This window comes from Talaromyces amestolkiae, assembly GCF_001896365.1.
Source record: "Talaromyces amestolkiae strain CIB chromosome Unknown scaffold8.1, whole genome shotgun sequence".
In the NCBI taxonomy this organism is placed as follows: Eukaryota; Fungi; Ascomycota; class Eurotiomycetes; order Eurotiales; family Trichocomaceae; genus Talaromyces; species Talaromyces amestolkiae.
Window position 1 is genome coordinate 399,568 of NW_024468044.1, and position 17,768 is coordinate 417,335.

General features: G+C 46.6%; 7 protein-coding genes across 7 annotated transcripts; 2 read left to right on the top strand and 5 right to left on the bottom strand.

The window, feature by feature from the left end:
* Positions 1-709: 709 nt before the first annotated feature.
* BHQ10_004698 (uncharacterized protein) lies at positions 710-2,393 on the bottom strand (the record flags this gene model as incomplete). The annotated part of the gene is made up of 3 exons (XM_040877091.1): positions 710-1,035; positions 1,088-1,964; positions 2,022-2,393. The coding sequence occupies 3 exons, from the start codon at positions 2,391-2,393 to the stop codon at positions 710-712; spliced, it is 1,575 nt and encodes a 524-aa protein (XP_040733202.1).
* A 611-nt stretch (positions 2,394-3,004) lies between these two features.
* On the bottom strand, positions 3,005-4,398 carry BHQ10_004699 (uncharacterized protein; the record flags this gene model as incomplete). The annotated part of the gene is made up of 2 exons (XM_040877092.1): positions 3,005-4,274; positions 4,331-4,398. The coding sequence occupies 2 exons, from the start codon at positions 4,396-4,398 to the stop codon at positions 3,005-3,007; spliced, it is 1,338 nt and encodes a 445-aa protein (XP_040733203.1).
* A 452-nt stretch (positions 4,399-4,850) lies between these two features.
* BHQ10_004700 (uncharacterized protein) lies at positions 4,851-6,211 on the top strand (the record flags this gene model as incomplete). The annotated part of the gene is made up of 2 exons (XM_040877095.1): positions 4,851-5,805; positions 5,868-6,211. The coding sequence occupies 2 exons, from the start codon at positions 4,851-4,853 to the stop codon at positions 6,209-6,211; spliced, it is 1,299 nt and encodes a 432-aa protein (XP_040733204.1).
* A 1,425-nt stretch (positions 6,212-7,636) lies between these two features.
* Positions 7,637-10,151, top strand: BHQ10_004701 (uncharacterized protein; the record flags this gene model as incomplete). The annotated part of the gene is made up of 5 exons (XM_040877096.1): positions 7,637-7,728; positions 7,793-7,918; positions 7,976-8,657; positions 8,715-8,963; positions 9,015-10,151. 5 exons carry the CDS (start codon positions 7,637-7,639, stop codon positions 10,149-10,151), a joined length of 2,286 nt encoding a protein of 761 aa, XP_040733205.1.
* A 201-nt stretch (positions 10,152-10,352) lies between these two features.
* BHQ10_004702 (uncharacterized protein) lies at positions 10,353-12,199 on the bottom strand (the record flags this gene model as incomplete). Its single annotated transcript, XM_040877097.1, has 5 exons — positions 10,353-10,713; positions 10,772-11,324; positions 11,388-11,730; positions 11,785-11,940; positions 11,993-12,199. 5 exons carry the CDS (start codon positions 12,197-12,199, stop codon positions 10,353-10,355), a joined length of 1,620 nt encoding a protein of 539 aa, XP_040733206.1.
* A 1,571-nt stretch (positions 12,200-13,770) lies between these two features.
* On the bottom strand, positions 13,771-16,176 carry BHQ10_004703 (uncharacterized protein; the record flags this gene model as incomplete). Its single annotated transcript, XM_040877098.1, has 5 exons — positions 13,771-13,900; positions 13,961-15,687; positions 15,735-15,856; positions 15,915-15,987; positions 16,042-16,176. 5 exons carry the CDS (start codon positions 16,174-16,176, stop codon positions 13,771-13,773), a joined length of 2,187 nt encoding a protein of 728 aa, XP_040733207.1.
* Positions 16,177-16,745: 569 nt separating this feature from the next.
* BHQ10_004704 (uncharacterized protein) lies at positions 16,746-17,746 on the bottom strand (the record flags this gene model as incomplete). Its single annotated transcript, XM_040877099.1, has 4 exons — positions 16,746-16,965; positions 17,047-17,350; positions 17,428-17,662; positions 17,717-17,746. 4 exons carry the CDS (start codon positions 17,744-17,746, stop codon positions 16,746-16,748), a joined length of 789 nt encoding a protein of 262 aa, XP_040733208.1.
* Positions 17,747-17,768: the final 22 nt, after the last annotated feature.

Consider the following 17,768-nt stretch of genomic DNA (forward strand, 5'->3'; position numbering starts at 1 on the left):
CTTCTTCGGACAACCACTAGAATGGCATTCTTCAAGGCTAGGGGCGATTCAAGAAGCCTCGGTACGCTTGGACTTTGCTACCGTTCGCATTTATGATCTTCATGGCCTATCTGTCGTCCGGCGGAGTCTTTGCCTAGTACGTTAAACTACGTTTCATGTTATGTAATTTTGGTGTACAAAAAAAAAGATGTTAAACTCAAAACTTCGTTGCTCATTATTCCTCCAGCGTTACCTATCATCACCTAGTGCTACACATTTACATACCACTAAACTTCTATAAATACAAAGCATCAAGTGTTACTTGCACAGGTACTTTGACATAAGAAATATGTTGCAAGATTACTCGATTTCCAAGACCATGAAATATACTGTAAGTTCTCAAAATGGACATGTTTACGAATTCCGACTCCCGAGGTCCGCTTTCTAATCCTCTGAAGCTCTAGAACGATCCACCAAATCACTGGTCGATGAGAATCGTCAATGCAACATTGGAACATGACTCTTGGAAATGAAAGACTTGATGAAAAGAATTATACGCCATTCAATGTTCCGTTGGCCATGAGCAGCAAGTGCGGGCTTTAACAATGCTGTTCATAGTCTCGGAATGCGTACAAAACCAGACACTTTCCAAAATTGAGACTTGCGCTAGTCCAGCATCATGCCTAGGTGACATAAGACTTGTCAAATGTTTCTGCATATCCCAGGTGGCTTAAGTTTCGACAACCACAAACTCTCGTAAAGCTCGACGCAACGCCGCATCATCGCGCGGAACGAACCGTGCATAGTACTTCTTCGGCATTGCAACAAGACTAGTAGGGTCCATGTTACCAGAGACCGGATGAGCATCAAACTCAGTCTCCTTTTCGATCTTGAACGAATTGATGAGACGCATAAAGATCAAGTAGAGTTCTCGGTTGGCCAGTAGGGATCCAGCACACATGCGGTATCCCATGCCGTATGTGAATATGGGTGCATCATCCTGCTCAAGCCAACGTTCGGGTCGGAAGACTTCAGGATCGTCCCAGACGTTGTCATCTACGTAGGCCACAGTCAGTAGACAATCGAAAACAGAATTCGGCAGACATACCCATATTGCAAGCCCATGCATTCAGAAAAAATATGCTACCCTTTGGAATCCGAACGCCGTTGTACTCGATATCCTTGATCGAGGCACGAGGAAGAGCTAACCGAAGCACGGTATAGTATCTCAAGCACTCGCGCACCAAAGCCACGATATACTTGCATTTCTGATCGTCGAGAGCATCACACAAGGGCTGTTTGGTGCTATAGAACTCTTCAATTGCCTTGCGCGCTTCCTCCTGGATGTCTGGACGTTGTGCAAGCAATCCAATGCTCCATGCCACTAACGTCGTGATTGTGTCCAAACCACCTGACAACATAGTCAAGCTAATGGATATCAGTTCATCTTTATCAAGCTTGGCTTCCTTGTCCAAGATGACATTTGCTTGAATACATGGTTTGTGAGTCCCCTTGGCGATACGATCATCGAGCCCCTTATTAAGAGCGGTCAGGTATGCATCACGTCTATCACGCATCTCGCGCGCCTTTGCTGATCCAAAGTTGAACGGGTTCAGTCGTAGCAAGGGTATATAATCTTGCAAATTACCGGTCGTGCTACGGAAGCGACTAATCTCCTCCTCGACGTGTGTGATCTCATGGAATAGATCAGACTTTTGGCTATCCATCCGAATTCCCCAGTTCAGCGTCAGAGACAGACTTAGAGAAAGCCGTTGAATCATAGGCATGGGGTCAACCCCAAGACTGCCACCTTTTCCATAGTCGTATAACTCTTTGATGAAGTCTTTTGACTCGATGTCCAGGTGGGAAACATAGGTCTGCACCGATGGCCTGTTGAGTGCGGATGCAGCACCCTTTCTACGGCGCTTGAGCGAGTCGCTATATGGTGATGTACCGATAGTCGTACCGGCTGTATTGGACAAAACCTACATTGAAATATGCCATCAACCCTCTGTCCACGTCGATCAAAGGACAGAACTCACCTTGTGAAAAGTATAGAACTCCGGACGAGAAGCTAATGCCTGAGAATTGTTCCCAAATATGACCTTGGCTGCCGCAGCGGTATTGACAACCACAACAGGAATGTTTCCCAACTGAATCTGATAGACATCCCCGTACTGTTTGGACCATTGGCGATATTGCTCTGCTGCATTGACTCGAATTTGGTAGAGATTGCCAATTAGCGGTAAACCCTTCGGTCCATTCAGCCTTCCAATCCGTGCCTTGCTACGGACAACCTCGTTCAAAATCACATAGAATAAAGGCAATAGGAGGACTCCGATGATTAATCGGTGGTCACCAGACTGATGCGCAATACGGTCTTGTAGTGTGTCGAATAGTTCCTGGATAGCCATCTTGAATTGAGTGACGATCAGTAGAAACAGAATACGAATAGGTGTTAGTAATTAACCATCGACAACAACTAGAATTGGACGAAGAACCTTGCTCTTATTAGTCTATCATCTGTAGCACATGATCAATATCCCTGCTTGATATTGCGCCTTTACTTCGAGCGTTTAGTATTGGGTAAGGCGGAATGCGGAATGGGACAGTTCCGTTGTTCCTGAGACCACCATAGGGTCAAATTTGCAAGACTTGGCCTCAGAAATGGCTTTCAAAAATAGAAAGTAGCCTACCTGGAATGTAGGTACATGGACTGTATGATGCTGTCATGATCCTATACTATTCGGCATTCTAGATCTCCGCGGAAGCTTTTCAGCCAGGAATCATATAACGGAAATCAACATGATATCGAGTTAGATTGTCATTTTTGGACAAGAAGTAGTGCACATACTAGATAGTCCAGCATGGTAAAGTAGCTAGTGATGAGAATTACGTAGCGTGCAGAACAATGATCAATTAATTTGACTACCTCACTCTTAGACTTGTAAAACATTATCATTCATATCTTCGATTAACTGCTACAGCTAATAATAATATTAACAGGACTGAGAACCTTTCCTATCTAGACTTCTGTAGGGGGAGCAAAATTTGACTTGAGAGTCTCCCAACTGTGCTTGTTGTACTCTTTCTGCACTTTCTGGCATGTCTCAAGCCCCCAGTCCGTGACACCAAGCATATAGCAGCTCTCAAACATAAATGCAATGCTACCAGTGCCCACTTTCTGAGACTTGAGATCCGCGTTGCTGGCTCTTTCGTGAGTTTCCGCATCTGGTCCATGAGCACTCATGATATTATGAAGTGAAGCACCCGCTGGCTTAAACCCACCACCGGTTTTAGCGTCGTATTCACCTTGAATCAAGCCCATGAATTCAGACATGTTATTGCGGTGATACCACGGAGGGCGGAAAGTGTCCTCCTGGACAAGCCAACGGGGTGCGAAGATGACAAAGTCAGCAACAGCGGTTCCAACATGGTCCGAGGGGCCCGTAAGAACTGTATAAATTGAAGGATCCGGGTGATCGTATGAAGTACTTCCAATCACGTTGAAACGGCCTAGGTCGTACTTGTAAGGGTAGTAGAGTCCATGCCATGCAACAACGTCGAAAGGTGTGTGCTTTTGTTTGGCTTCAAACAGTTGGCCTCCAAACTTTGTCACAATAGTCCACTCGCTGGTCGTATCATTGTCGTACGCAGCAACTGGTGCCTGAAAGTCACGCGCATTTGCAAGGCCATTGGAGCCAATTGGTCCCAATTCAGGTAACTGAAAGTGTCCCTTGTAGAGTTCAAGAATGTATCCGCGAACTGGMCCAGCCATTAAAGTGACGCGATAACGAATGCCACGGGGAATAACCACAATCTCGTTGGGTCTAGCATGTATATAACCCAATTCAGTCTGTATATCCAGCTCGCCATGTTGAGGGACAATCAGAAAGTCGCCATCCGACGAGTAGAATGCATCATTCTTGCCCATGTCTTTACCGGCAGAGAATATGTATATACCAAGTCCATGTTTAAGTTCTGGAGAGCCTGCGCCTGCTACGAGTCTCAGCGAGCTCGGCCAATCAACCGACTCATCGATATCAAAGGGATCCCATCGCAGCTGATTGGGGATCTGGTGAAACTTGACGGGGCCCTCCTCAGCGGAGTCCAATTGACGTGGAACAAAGTTTGAATGAGCTGCTGCTGGAATGATTCGATAAAGCCAAGTCTGCAAGTTCTCGCATCTTGGAGCTGTAAATGCAGTTCCGGATAATTTCTCGGTATATAATCCATATGGGGGCTTTTGCGGCGAATTTGCGCCTATGGGAAGAGCGCCCTTGATGGCCTCGGTTCTACAATATTGTTAATTTAACAGATAAATGGTAGCTATTTCCGGATTCGCACATACTCGTGATAGGATTGGAAGCCATTCTGGTAAATGTACCTGTCAGGTGATGCAAAAGTTGTGACGGGCATTTTGTATAAAAATTTTGACTCTCCACCAGGAATCTTCAACGAATGCTTCTTTCGAGTCGCCTACTATGTAGACATAAAACGCCAGTGACATATATACTTAAAACAATCATTCACATGATCTATCATATCGGCTTTCCGTATCAGTCAATGTTCGAAATTATTAGGGCTTGCATCATTACGGAACACCAGTTCCGTTTCSGAGCCACAAGCCCTAAGTTTCTCTGTTGTCACACCCCTCCCATCAAGCCGTGGTATATTTCATAGACAATGTCCTCAAACAGTGCGCGATATAATTGATTGTTAAGGCACTTGAATCGGGCGTCAGATCCGTTTGTGTTCTGTGTGACCCGAGTTTACCTGCTCATATTTCTTTCGGATTACCTTTAAGCTCGTTGATATCAATTGATTCTACTTGAATGAGATCCGGTTCAATCATATACAGAATACCAAGGATGTCTACACCCAAGTCCTGGCTGCCAATTGCGGCCAATTCACCGTTTTCATTGGCAAACATTCCGTTCGGGATTATCTCGACCACTTCAAACCAAGATCCTCGTCCTGCGGTCGCAATTGGCGAATATGCACTTGATCTCTCGATTTTCTCTCAAAACGAAGGCTTTTGTGCCTCACCTACGATACAAAGCAAGACAGCTGTCTTTTTGCAATCAACGCTCAATGCATTTGCTGCATCAGGAAGGCCATTCCATCGTGAAGTGAGGACCTATCTTCAAAATGTCTTCACCGAAGGCTCGCCTTATTCAAACCTTCTAGAGGCAAACAAGGAACTACAAGCAAAGGCTCTAATTCCTCTGGAAGATATTAAAAATCACCTGCCATTGGCAATAGGAGATTATACCGACTTTTTCGCCGGCAAGAACCATGCATTCAACGTGGGCACACTTTTCCGCGGACCACAAAACGCATTACAGCCCAATTATACTCACCTACCCGTTGCTTATCATGGTCGCGCCTCTTCTGTTGTGGTTTCTGGGACTCCTCTAAGAAGACCCTGGGGCCAAATCTTGCTAGATTCCACAGCTGAGCCTAAAATTCCTACATTCACACCGGCCCGTCGCCTCGATATTGAATTAGAGCTTGGCATGTTCGTCGGTATTGGAAATGAACTCGGAGAACAAATCGACATCAACAAAGCCGAGGAGCATATCTTCGGATACGTGCTCATGAACGATTGGTCCGCTCGTGACGTTCAGACTTGGGAATACGTGCCTTTGGGCCCGTTCAATGCAAAGAACTTTGGAACTACTATCAGCCCGTGGGTGGTTCTTGCGGACGCCCTTGCACCGTTCAAGACTACAGGTTTGAAGAATGAAACACCACTGCAAAGCTATTTACAGGAGGATGAACAGAACAATGCTCTCGACATCAATCTAGAAATTGATCTTACAAGTACGTATCTATTCTTGAACACTATTCTCACAGGACAACCAGGCTGACTCACTTCCATCTAGCATCCTCCGGAAACACAACAACAATATCTCGAACCAATTCTCGAAAACTCTTGTGGTCATGGCCCCAAATGATTGCCCATCACAGTGTATCAGGATGTAATCTTCGTCCCGGCGATCTCTTCGGATCAGGCACTATCAGTGGCGAAGAGCCCGGCACACAGGGCAGTCTCTTGGAACAAATTCAGGGTGGGAAGGTGGCTATCAAGCTCAATGGCGGCGAGGAACGGAAATTCTTGCAGGATGGTGATACAATCACTATTCGTGGGTGGAGTGGCGAAGAGGGTGGTCTTGTTGGGTTTGGTGACGCCGTTGGCGTGATATTGCCAGCTGTAGAACGAGTTTAAACTATCTTTCTAGTGCAAATAGCTTAAGAATCGCAGAAACATATAAAAAGACCTATATCAGAAAACAACCATTGCTTCCAGCATCAAGCTTAGGGAACATCAGCTTGATCTACGACCTTCATGTAAGAGCTAGGTGCGAAAAGGATTTCTGATCTATCTAAGACGATTTACATAAACGTCGTGAAACTTTCAACCAACGACACTCCTGAAGTAAATCATCATTACTCCTTTATGTAAGGTCTTGGCCACAGCTTTGAGGCTCTGATGTGCCTCACACTCATTATCATAATATGCCATGTCATCCGTCGATTCAAAGACGGAAATTGCTGCCACTGTAAACCCTTGATTTCGCTGGTCTTCAAATGCTGGTCCAGCGGTGACGGAGAGTATATAGGGTTCCCCGTTCTTAGATTGAAACACAATTAGTGATGAGTTGATTGCCTTGTTTCGGAAAGTCGGTCGTTCATTGAGCATACCTTTTTGGCTTTGTTTGGCATCTCTTTGTAGATATTAACAAGTTTCTCTTGATCTGCCTGATCAGGGATTTTGAAAAGGGTAACGCGGGTGATGGGGTTGACAGAAGCCATACTTGGCTTGATTATAATCGCGTATAGCTGTTTTGCGAGAAGGAATCGAACATTCGGTGGATGCACTTGTAGCACAATAGGTTTTGTCTGCCTAGCTACGTGTCCACGTCAAGGATGACATACATGTATGTATATAAAGATCACGGATGCTTTCCGTGCATTGATTCTCGGAATCGGAACGGTTCTCGGAATGACCCAACATGTACTCCAGCTGGCACGAAGCATGGAACTACATCCTTATATCTACACATACGAACATGCACACATGAAACATCAGACTCATGTTCGCATTTTTCTTGCTCGTACTGACATCACTTTGCTGTGTATGTATAATGTAGGCCATTGTCTTAACATCATCTCTCGTCAAGAAACGGCGACGAACGAACATCCTTGGTAGTGTTGCATTTGATAACAATAATCCTTTTAACAAGTTCGGTAAACCAATCATGGATCTATAAAAATACAGGAAAGCACTGGTAAACAGAATCATATTTAGACCATGGTGATGATCTTGGCCATTCTTAGTTTTAGCGATGGGCTGTCTTTCAGTTCATACGGACGTTTTTATGTGGTCTGCTAAGCTATAACTTATTATTACGCCTCGTTTCTACGATTAGGCCAATGGTTATGAAGTAACTAGTAATTACATACGCTTCCAAAAAAGGAAACCGGGGGCGCATGCCCCATGGGGCACAACGGAGATTTTCCGTCTGCGGGGAACAGACAAGAATATCCAACGATCTCCGAGTAATCATCTTTAATCCCATTTCGTATCTTCCAGAGACTTTCAAATGCTTGTAGCAGCACGGGAACAGTCTTGCGAGTTCAATTTCACAATATGCCGCCATCCGGTCACAAACGACATCGCGATGAAGAAATCAGACATGGATCATCGGTCCAGAAGCGGGAAAAGTATACTGCAATTGCTTGGTATGTTCAATAGGTGCTTCTACCACCGTGATACTGTTTTTTCAATCTAATGTATGCCAAATAGCAATCAATGCAGGAAGCGAAAGATCAAATGTAGCGGCAGTAAGCCCTGTCACCATTGCAAATCGTCTGCGGTGGACTGTACATACCCCGAGAACTGCGACAGCAGTCAACTTCCAAAAACGAATACGTGAGTTGAACAGCCCCAACAAACATATCTGATCTGACATGTGTGTGTAATCTATAGTAAAGAAAGAATGGCCGCGGTTGAAGAGCAATTAACGACCCTAATGGAACACATGAAACAACTTGCAAATAACGTTCAAGATATCCGCGACACCCAGACGACACAAGGTCATGAGGGCAACACGGCACATTATTCTCTACCATCTGTAGTGGGAAACACTCATCGAAGAGACAGACCGACAGAGCCGCAGTTCATAGGCCCGACAAGTTCTGATTACAACTTCAGCATGGCCAAAAATACCCTGCGACAGATGGGAATACAATCAGAAGATTTGAATAATCAGGCCATGACTTTGACAAGTCCTTTCCCAAGCCGTGTACAAAGCCCAGAGCCTGCCCGCATACAATGCAGCTTATCAATGAATAGACAAGATATCCAACATGCATTCGAGGTTTATAGGGAGGAATTGCACCCAGTATATCCATTTCTAGATCTCGATGAGATACGAAAACAGATGGCGAGTCTTTTTGGTAGACCCGAGAAGGATCTCGACGAGATATCCGATCAATACAAGAAAACTCTTAGTATTCTAAGAATGATTCTAGCAAGCGTGTCAGTTCTTGAAGCGCGAGGCAAGACAGCTTTTGCGCAGCGTTTGGTTGATACTGTGGAAGATGAGATCGGCACTATCCTCAGGCAATCTGAGGTATCGTTGCCAGATTTGGAAATCCTCACTTTGACTGTCAGTATCCATCTACAAAGATCGTCATTCGAAAACAGTTTCTAACAAAAGCTAAAGAGCATATACTACTTCCATTGCGACGAGCCCGTCCTTGCTTGGAGAAGAATCGGCAACGCAGCCAGGGCGGCGATTGAAATGGGTTTACATCGTCGAGAGACCCTGGAAAAGAATTTCCTCGACGTCAACATGCAAGCTCAGGCTCTAAAAATCTTTTGGTGCATCTATGTCTTGGATCGCCGGTGGAGCTTTGGTATTGGGATGCCGTTTGTATTACACGACGAGGATATTGATCCTGCATTACCCACGGTTGGTTGCTTTTCCGCTTGGATATATCTTCACTAACCCAAGAGTGAATAGCGTCATTGCGAACCATATCTACGATGTATGATATCCTACGGGCAAATTTGCTCCAAAGTCTGGAAAGCCGTTGCCGGCTTCACTGATATCAACGCAACCAACAAAGACACTGTGAACTATCTCGACTTTCAAATACAGCAATGGCTTGAGACGATCCCGTCATCACTACACCTTATCCATCCACGACTAGGTGATGCCGCACAAAACCAGCCCAAAGTTCTGCAGATGCTTCGTACCTTCCTTTATATCCGCGCAAACCACATGCGTATATACGTTCATCGTCACAATATCTTATCTCCCAGCGGTATTGCGCAGAACCCAAGCGCTGCGTGCTTAGTGATTGATATCGCCAAGGATACCATTCATGTTCTTGTGCATTTACGTGAGACATCTACGGTATACGACACCCAGCAAGTTCCCTTTAACTACTTTCTGGTATCTGCATTTTCTGCAATCTTTCTGGGAGTGTGCCATGCGCCGGAGAGATTTAGCCATACATGCCGCACAGAATTCTACAGTGCGTTGGAACTTTTGTATACTTTGTCTGCCCGATCTTCTATAACGCGCCGACTCTGGAAGGGTATCAAGGGGTTACGGCATATTGCACCGCGTTTGGGTCTATCTCCTACGAAATCACCGGAAGATGGAGCTCTTCCTTCAGCGCTCGACAATTCAATCTACGACACTATCCATCAGGTTGCGCGGACATCATCACCATCGTTTCCTCCATACCGACAGCGGCGAGCGACCATTCCATCGTATATTTCTAATGTACAACACATTGCGGATGCTCCAGGCCCAATAACAGGGATCAGCCGTCCAGTTCTCACACCTCAGTCAATCTCTGGAGAATTTCCACAAACGACCTCCACACAATACTTGCCAATAACAAATTCGACAACCACGGAAACTGCTTCAACGCTTGAAGATCCTATGTCACTTTCCACAGTATCAGATGTGTACGAGATGGGCAATGATTTGACTGCATTTTTCGAGGCTTTCTTCTCACAGAATCAACAGCTAGCTACGGATGACCAAGGAGCCGGGCACATGGACTCTTCTGGTTTAGTTGGTGCAGGGTTAGACTTGTTGCAGGATCGAGAGGAGTTGTCACAGCTTTTCGAGACTTTTTTATAGGTATATAACGTTGTTCTAGAGCAGTCAAGCCAGATGAGAAGCAATTAAATCCAGCTGATATCATTATACATTCTAGACCTATGCAATGAGACTTATTTGCAGCCATAAGTCGAAAAAGTCCTGACAGCACGTGATGAACGTCAACCCTAACATACATGAAAAGACGGCATCTCAAGCAGAAAAGGAAGAGAGAAAAACTATTTACGACTTGAACTGATCCTCAGTGACACCCTTACCCATAGCTGCTGTACTGCTAATACCACCCGTAACCATCGCAAGACTATGATCAATCAGATTCGCACCACTCCATTTCTGATGCGTGACAATATCGACTTTGCGGTCCATCTCGGGCTCCTGGACAAGCTCGCCGTATGCGCGCATACCTTGTTTGGCGTATGCGGAAGCGAATTGATCAGTGATAAGGGCTGTACTGTGCAGACCGGCAAGGGTGATGAATTGCCAGCAGTAGCCGAGCTTGCCGAGGCGCTCAATATAGGTAAGTTGTTCGTCTTGGGACATGGCTGCTTTCCAGTTGAAGGATGGTGAGAGGTTGTATGCCAATCTATTGTGATCAAGTTAACTTCACGAATTTGAAATTGTGGAGGGGAAGGGATGATTACTTTTGCTCGGGCCAGACGGCATGCACACCATCGGCAAACTCCTTGGCTTGCTTATAGTCAGGAAGCTTACTCTCCATCCAAATCAAATCGGCAAACGGCGCATAAGCGACGGCACGGTTGACCGCACATTGAGTACCGCCTTGGTACCTGTAGTATCCCTCTCGGGTTCGAGGCGCATCCCAATTCCAGTAGATGTCAACTCCGGTGATTCCCTTGGCAATCGCGCGGGCTTCGGTGTTGCTCTTGCCCTTGGCAGAGCTCAGGTATTTGGCGACGAGTTCTTTCTTATTGGCAGAGGTGCCTTTGTTGATGGTCTCGATAACGGCGTCTTCGAATTTCTTGAGGCCGGCTTGCGCGATCCAGGAATCTTCGATGGCCTGAAGCTGATCGCCTGATTTGCCGGATTGCTCGGCGGCGACCATCAGGTCGTTGAGAGGTTGGAGGCTGGGGTTGGTGGATCCGAGCAAGTAGTCATGGTCGCGGTAGTCAATGGTCGAAGTAATGAGGGTGGCGGCTTCAGAGTCTGTTCGTGCAATGGCAAGGAGGTCGGTTCCTAAACAATCCAGAATTAGATTCAATTACCCAAGCTGACGACAGACTGGACGGTAGGAAATACCCATGATATCAGCCTGGGCACGAATAGCAACCAGACGGTTGATATGTTCACTAATCGGCACCAAGACCTTTCCAGCCATGTGACCGCACTTCTTCGTACCCGGCGCCTGATCCTCAATATGAATMCCAGCCGCTCCACGCTCCACAAAGAGTTTGGTAAGCTTCATGACAGCAGTGAGACCACCATGTCCCGTATCAGCATCGGCGATGATGGGTCGGAGGTAATCGTAGTCTTGGACGGAGCCGCGCTTTTCGCGGGGGGTGGTGATGCGCTCTTCGCGCTGTTTTCGGTCGTGGAAGAGTTGGGCCATGAATAACTGGTTGACTTTGTTGGGGACGGTGTTCTAATTCGTGAACATCAGCGAGAAATTAGACAATAGAAGTGGCAAGGAGCATACCATGGGGTAATCTGCGAGATCAGGAGAAGGCTCATCTGTCGATGAGGCGGTTGAAGAGCTTTGCCATCCAGAGACATAGATGGTATCGAGGTATTTGATCATCTGCGTAAGCATAGTCGGTTCCAAGCAACCGTATGTGTAGCTAACAGTTTTGGCCTATGACATGTCAACCAAATATTCAACATGAAGCTGTGCATGAGCTACTAACTTTGAATCTCTCCTCAAGAAGACCCCAGAGCTTCTTAGCCTGTGTATTGGACGGATACTCGATCTTGAGTGTGCCGCGCTTCGCGACAATCTGCTCAGCTGTGAAGGGGCGTTTGGTGTATCGCCATCGTGAGTCAGTCCACCATTGCTTGACGGCGTTGACGTCTTCCAGATATTTCTGGTCTTCGAGCTCGAAGTTTGTGGCCATTGTGAATTTGTACGCAAGATGTATAAGCGACAATAGTATTATAGGTTAAATGGTATCCAGCCCTAACGCTTCACCCGTCAGGTTGTATGAACTTAGGTAAAGTATGTATATTTACAAAAGCACCAAACCAAAAACAAAAAGCGGATCTGAAGCTATTAAAGTAAAGAATCAGATTCAAGGCATAACCGACGAAAAGTCTCCATCAAGCCGAAATCACGAGCCAAGGCACGTTCAACCAAACATTTTACTGAGTGTATTCATGACGCCGTCACATACCCGAGCTTTGATAGGGTTACCGGGCTCTGTCGGTAAGGCTCGGAACAAGTATTAGCAGATCAACGATACATACATAAGCCTATTACCTATTACCACTAGATATATTCTTCATTGTGTCTATTTTGTTCAAAGTACATGGTGTGATTGGTCTATACCAGAAATAGTTCTGATCACAAGCTTGAAACTGCCTCCATCCTCCGCAATTCGGAGGAGGCGACTATGAAGCTCTAGATTCCCGGTCGCTTTTGGCCAATCATAGCCCGAGTTTCTTGGTATCGTAAAATCTGGTTCGTTCTTACTTCCATTCGTCCTTTGCGTGAGGATGTTGTCTGCACTTCTACAAATGGACATGTATATTCGGAAAGAAGGAGACAGATCTCAAATTGTCGATTCAATCGGACATTCAAATCTCATCAGCGACAATTGGATTGTGAACCTTGATCAAAGATAGAAGAAGATCGCAAGATCAATTTCCAATTCCATGTCCATGTCATTGCATCATAATTGGGTATTGTAACGTTCTACCGTACAATACCGGTCCCATTTGCATGTGAATACTATGTAGTAGAAGATCGCTTTTCTTTACTCTTACACAGTGCTATTATATATCTTACTAAGTATCTAGAACTTCTACTACTTATACCTATCATTGGACTGGCTACTCAAGGCCTCCTAGCAGTTCCTATAAATGCTGCGCCGTCCATCGCATTGAAAGCGCGTACACTGAGTCAACCCCGGTTTTCGCATTTCCGCCCTAGTAACCCGCTTTACAATACACGTAATGTCCGTCGCAATACCGTACGAGTGAATTATCCCTTAGACCTCGGCACTCAGAATCGACTCACAAACATATGCTGCACTGCGCTGAATAACGAATAAATGTCGGAATGAGTCATTTGAGAGTTTGACTCCAGAAATTGATGGCAAGTGACTAGCAGCTACTCATGTTGGTTGGTGGTATGTGCCGGACTGTTCAATGTTGATCAATCGGAGCCGATTAGATAGATGATACCGGAATCAATCCGCTCGGAGGCTGGTGCATCATCCGAGGTCATACAGAATCTAGACTCGAGCGCCGAACATACAACCAATGAATGTATTTTGATTAATATTATCTGGGAATCACGCTTTTGCTGCCGGCGTCGATAAATAGACAACGAGAAGTAAAACCATCCTCTCCATCGTATCACCAAATATACATGCAGAATCGAATCTAACAACACCATGCACCTCTGAATCTCATGTCTCATCTCTATAATTCATTTTCTTTTCGGCGCAATGCGTCAAGTGCGACATTAGTAAGGAAATTGCTGATCAACAGCCTTGCTGAAAGTCTCATATGGGGTCACTGCTCCCAACGCTCGTCTCTGATGCGCATTCAAAATATCCAGGCCGTATACATAGCTGGCATTGACCCAACCGAATCTAAACACAGGTCAGGATAGGAAATACAAAGAATGAAGAGAGAGAGAGAGAGAGACTTACCCAGTCTTACTTGACCCTTGGTTGCCGTATTCAGCTTCAACTCGGTGGGGGTCAATCGGACGCGTGACATCGTACTTTTCCACAACGATACCGTTAAAGTCAACAAACGCCTTCGTAATCATATACAACCACTTATAAGCCAAGCGCTCTGCATCGTCTTGATATCCATATCGCAAAAGACCAGTCCATGCCAGCATTTGCTGCGGAGCCCATCCAAAGGGGTAGTCCCATTGACGGTTAGGTCGAGTGAGACTGATCTCTCCACGCGACTCCTCGGTTCCAGAAGCCAGTCCTCCAGCTTCCTCTAGACGAGGAAGAGCTTGCCGGACGAGTTTGGAGGCTTGTTCTGGTGTTGCCAAGCCAGCCCACATGGTCCAGAATGTCGTAGCACTTTCATACTGTATGCAATGCTTCTTGACTGTATCGTAGTCAAAGAACATTCCCTTCTCCTCATTCCACATCAACTTGTCCATGGTCAATTTTCTCTTCCTGGCCCGACGATCCCACACAGACGACGTTTCAAACTCGACATTCGCGGTTTGCGGCGTGCGAAACTCTGAAGGTATCGCCAACTTGTCTTTGAAGTAGGTACGAACGATTCGTGAAATGTCTACTTCGTATTTGTACAAGAGCGAGTTGAGGTCAACGGTGGCTAGATTGGCGCAGATTCTTTCCAGGCGGTACGATGTGTCATGGCCAGATTCACGAACGGCGCGATCGTGTAAGAAATATTCGTCAAGTTCAGGTTCGGTAATGACACCGTCATTGTAAGCCGCGACAAAGTCTGTAAACGACATACCATGCTTTTCAGCATATGGTGTCAGAAGGTGAAGGAAGTGGCTAGCTTCGGTTTCTGGAGGAACCCCGAGACCTTCGGGGCGGTATCGTGAAAGACCTGTGGCAGGATCGTATCGTGGCTCCGCAGTCCAAACGCTGTAGTATTCCTTGATGGCCGCGAGTGTCGCCATTCGAAGAAACTCCAGCGCATCAGGTTCTTGTTTGATTTTGTCGTACACTCTCAATGCCATGTCGGTGAGGAAAGGCGGCTGAGATCGTGTGAGGTAGTATGAGCGATTGGCGTTGAGAATCTTGCCGTAGTGTTTGATAGAAAAACAGAAATTGATCACCATACCCTTGGCCAGGTCTACTCGATCGCTGACCAGCAGACCCAGCGACTCCATGTAGCTGTCCCAGCCGTACAGCTCGTTGAAACGACCACCTGGGACAACGAAAGGAACACCACGTAGATCCTCCTTGCCTGTCTTGGGATCGATGAATTTTTCCATCTCTAGAGCTAAAAGACCTGGCTTGGCATTCAAGCTCTTTACGTATTCCGGGGTTATGGGACCTTCCAATTTCTGAACATCCAACCCCATCTCTGGATTCTCCTCGGCGATTCTTGTATAGTACTCCAACTGTTCAGGAGCGCCTGGTGGTACATAAATACGAGGCCGCGGGTCGCCAGTCCAGTCTTTGGGGTCCAACCCGGCAACGGCGATGTTTGACCCGTCAATTCTTCGAGTCAAAGCATTCCAGAATGTCTTCTTGATAAAGCGAGACAAACGGCTGACCGGGTTCTCACTCAGTCGTTGTTCATCGAGCACAATTCTCTTGCGACCGTATTCTCTTGCTATTGTGAGCTCTTGGAGGAGATTGGACAACATGTAAGTACCTCGGACGTCGAATTTGTTGTATCCGTGAGAAGCAGCTGTTCCGACGGGTAGGACCTGCTCAAGTCAATAACCAATCATCCAAGGGCCTGGGATGTACTGACCTTAGGGCCGACATCCTCGATTGTGATTTCCATGTTCTGATCAGTGTCCTCCCGTTCGAGCAGGGAAGCGATCGTCTTGTCGACGTCGATTAGGAATTTGCGAGACGTCAAAGTCGATTCATCTGGATAAAACTACATATGAGTATATTGTTCCCGGACATCACTCAGAACTGTACGTACCGTGACTCCCTCGACGCGCCGGCAACTTTCCGAGAAACTCCTTGATGTCATCCCGATTGACCGACCTCAAATCCTGCTTCCCAGTTCTCATCAGACAAAGCCACTCTTATCAGAAATTAGTACTTACCGCCGAGAACGTGCGCCGATGGTGGTGTCCGTCGGGGCCGTCTAGAGTGCTTGGCTCACCGTAGTAGACTTCAGGCTCGGAGAAAGGGTCAGACGCTATGGATATGGCGCGTTGCAAGCGTTCTTGCGAGGTCATGATAGAGCTGTGTTGCGAGTCAATTCAAAGTGTGCTGTGTAGATCGTGATAGATTGAGGGCGGAAGGTTATCAGCGGAAATGGCGGTAAGACAGGGGTTATATCGATGACCGAGGATTGTCTGATAAAGCTTTTGGATGATGGAGGATGAAGTTTATTTGTGAAAAGTAAGAGCAGATTGTTATTAAGATCAAAGGACAAGGAGGAAGAAAGAAAAAGACTGATGCCCCCCACGCGATACAATGTCCCAAGTTTCCCAAATTCTCCAAAGGGACGAATTTTCGGCGGTTTCGTCACTGCGGGATTGGGATGATGACACAGACCCACTTGCGGACCCTTTATCTAGCACGTACTACTGCTATGTAGTTGACTATTACTAGTACGTATCTACTATCTACGTATTCTTTTACTAAATTGTACCATATCAGAGGCATAATTAGTTTCTTCTGGTGTATTATATCTTCGCCCCAGGCATACACTCGGCACTTGGCGCTGCAGCCGCTGCTAGCTCACTGCGGTCAATAACGGTGTATAATATAGTAAAGCTCTAGGGAGTACTCTGTAGGCACATTACAATTTTGGGCTGACCACCATCCCACCGTCCAGCGTAATTGTAGCACCGCTCACATATGAGCCCGCCTGGCTACTCAAGAAAAGACATGCGCCTGCTATATCCTCCGATTTGCCAATTCGACTCAAGGGAATGTCCCTGACCAGAGCGGCTTCCCTCTCACGCAGGGTGGCAGCCATCATCTTGCTGCGAAAGGGGCCACATGCCAGTGTATTGGACCTGGAAGAAACAAAGCAAGGGTTTAGTCAGAGTCTGACGGGGGTGATTTGAGGCGATGGGCACATGACCAGTTCCACTCACGTGATGTTCCTTTTCCCCAAATTATTGGCTAGCGCACGGCTCAAATGGTGCAAGCCAGCCTTCGACGCGGAGTATGCAAATGTTTCCATTGGGGGTACCCGAAGTCCGTCGACCGAGCCGATATTAATTATTCGTGACGGATCGCCTTCGCTGGCGCCCTTTTCGAGGAACGGTGTAAGGAGCTTGGTCAGATCGAAAACCCGGTGAAGATTGAGAGTCAAGACGCGAGTCCAGGCCGCTGAAGGATACTCATCGTACGGCGCTCCCCACGTGGACCCCGAATTGTTGACCAAGACATGGAGTTCTGTTGGGAAAAGCAAGTATATGTTAGTTGTCTCCGTAATCCATACTCCGTATCTTGACCAAAAAAGGAAAGTTTACTATTTTCACGTTTTCCGAACTCTTCGACCAATTTCTTGATGTCCTCCTCCTTGTAGAAGTCGGCGGGGATGGCATGAGCTTTGCCTTTTCCCAGGGCATTGAGCTCGCCGACTGCTTGTTCGCATGCCTTGGCGTCGCGCGAGGAAATGTAGACCGTAGCACCGTTCGTCACGTATCCTTCTGAGATCATTCGACCGATGCCTTTGGCGCCGCCTGTCACCAGGACGACTTTGTCCTACAACGGGACGATTAGATTGTTGGCACCATGCAGGGGCCAGACCTTGCTCACCTTGACATTGAAGAGGTTTTGGATGTCCATGGCTGATTATATAATGGTATAC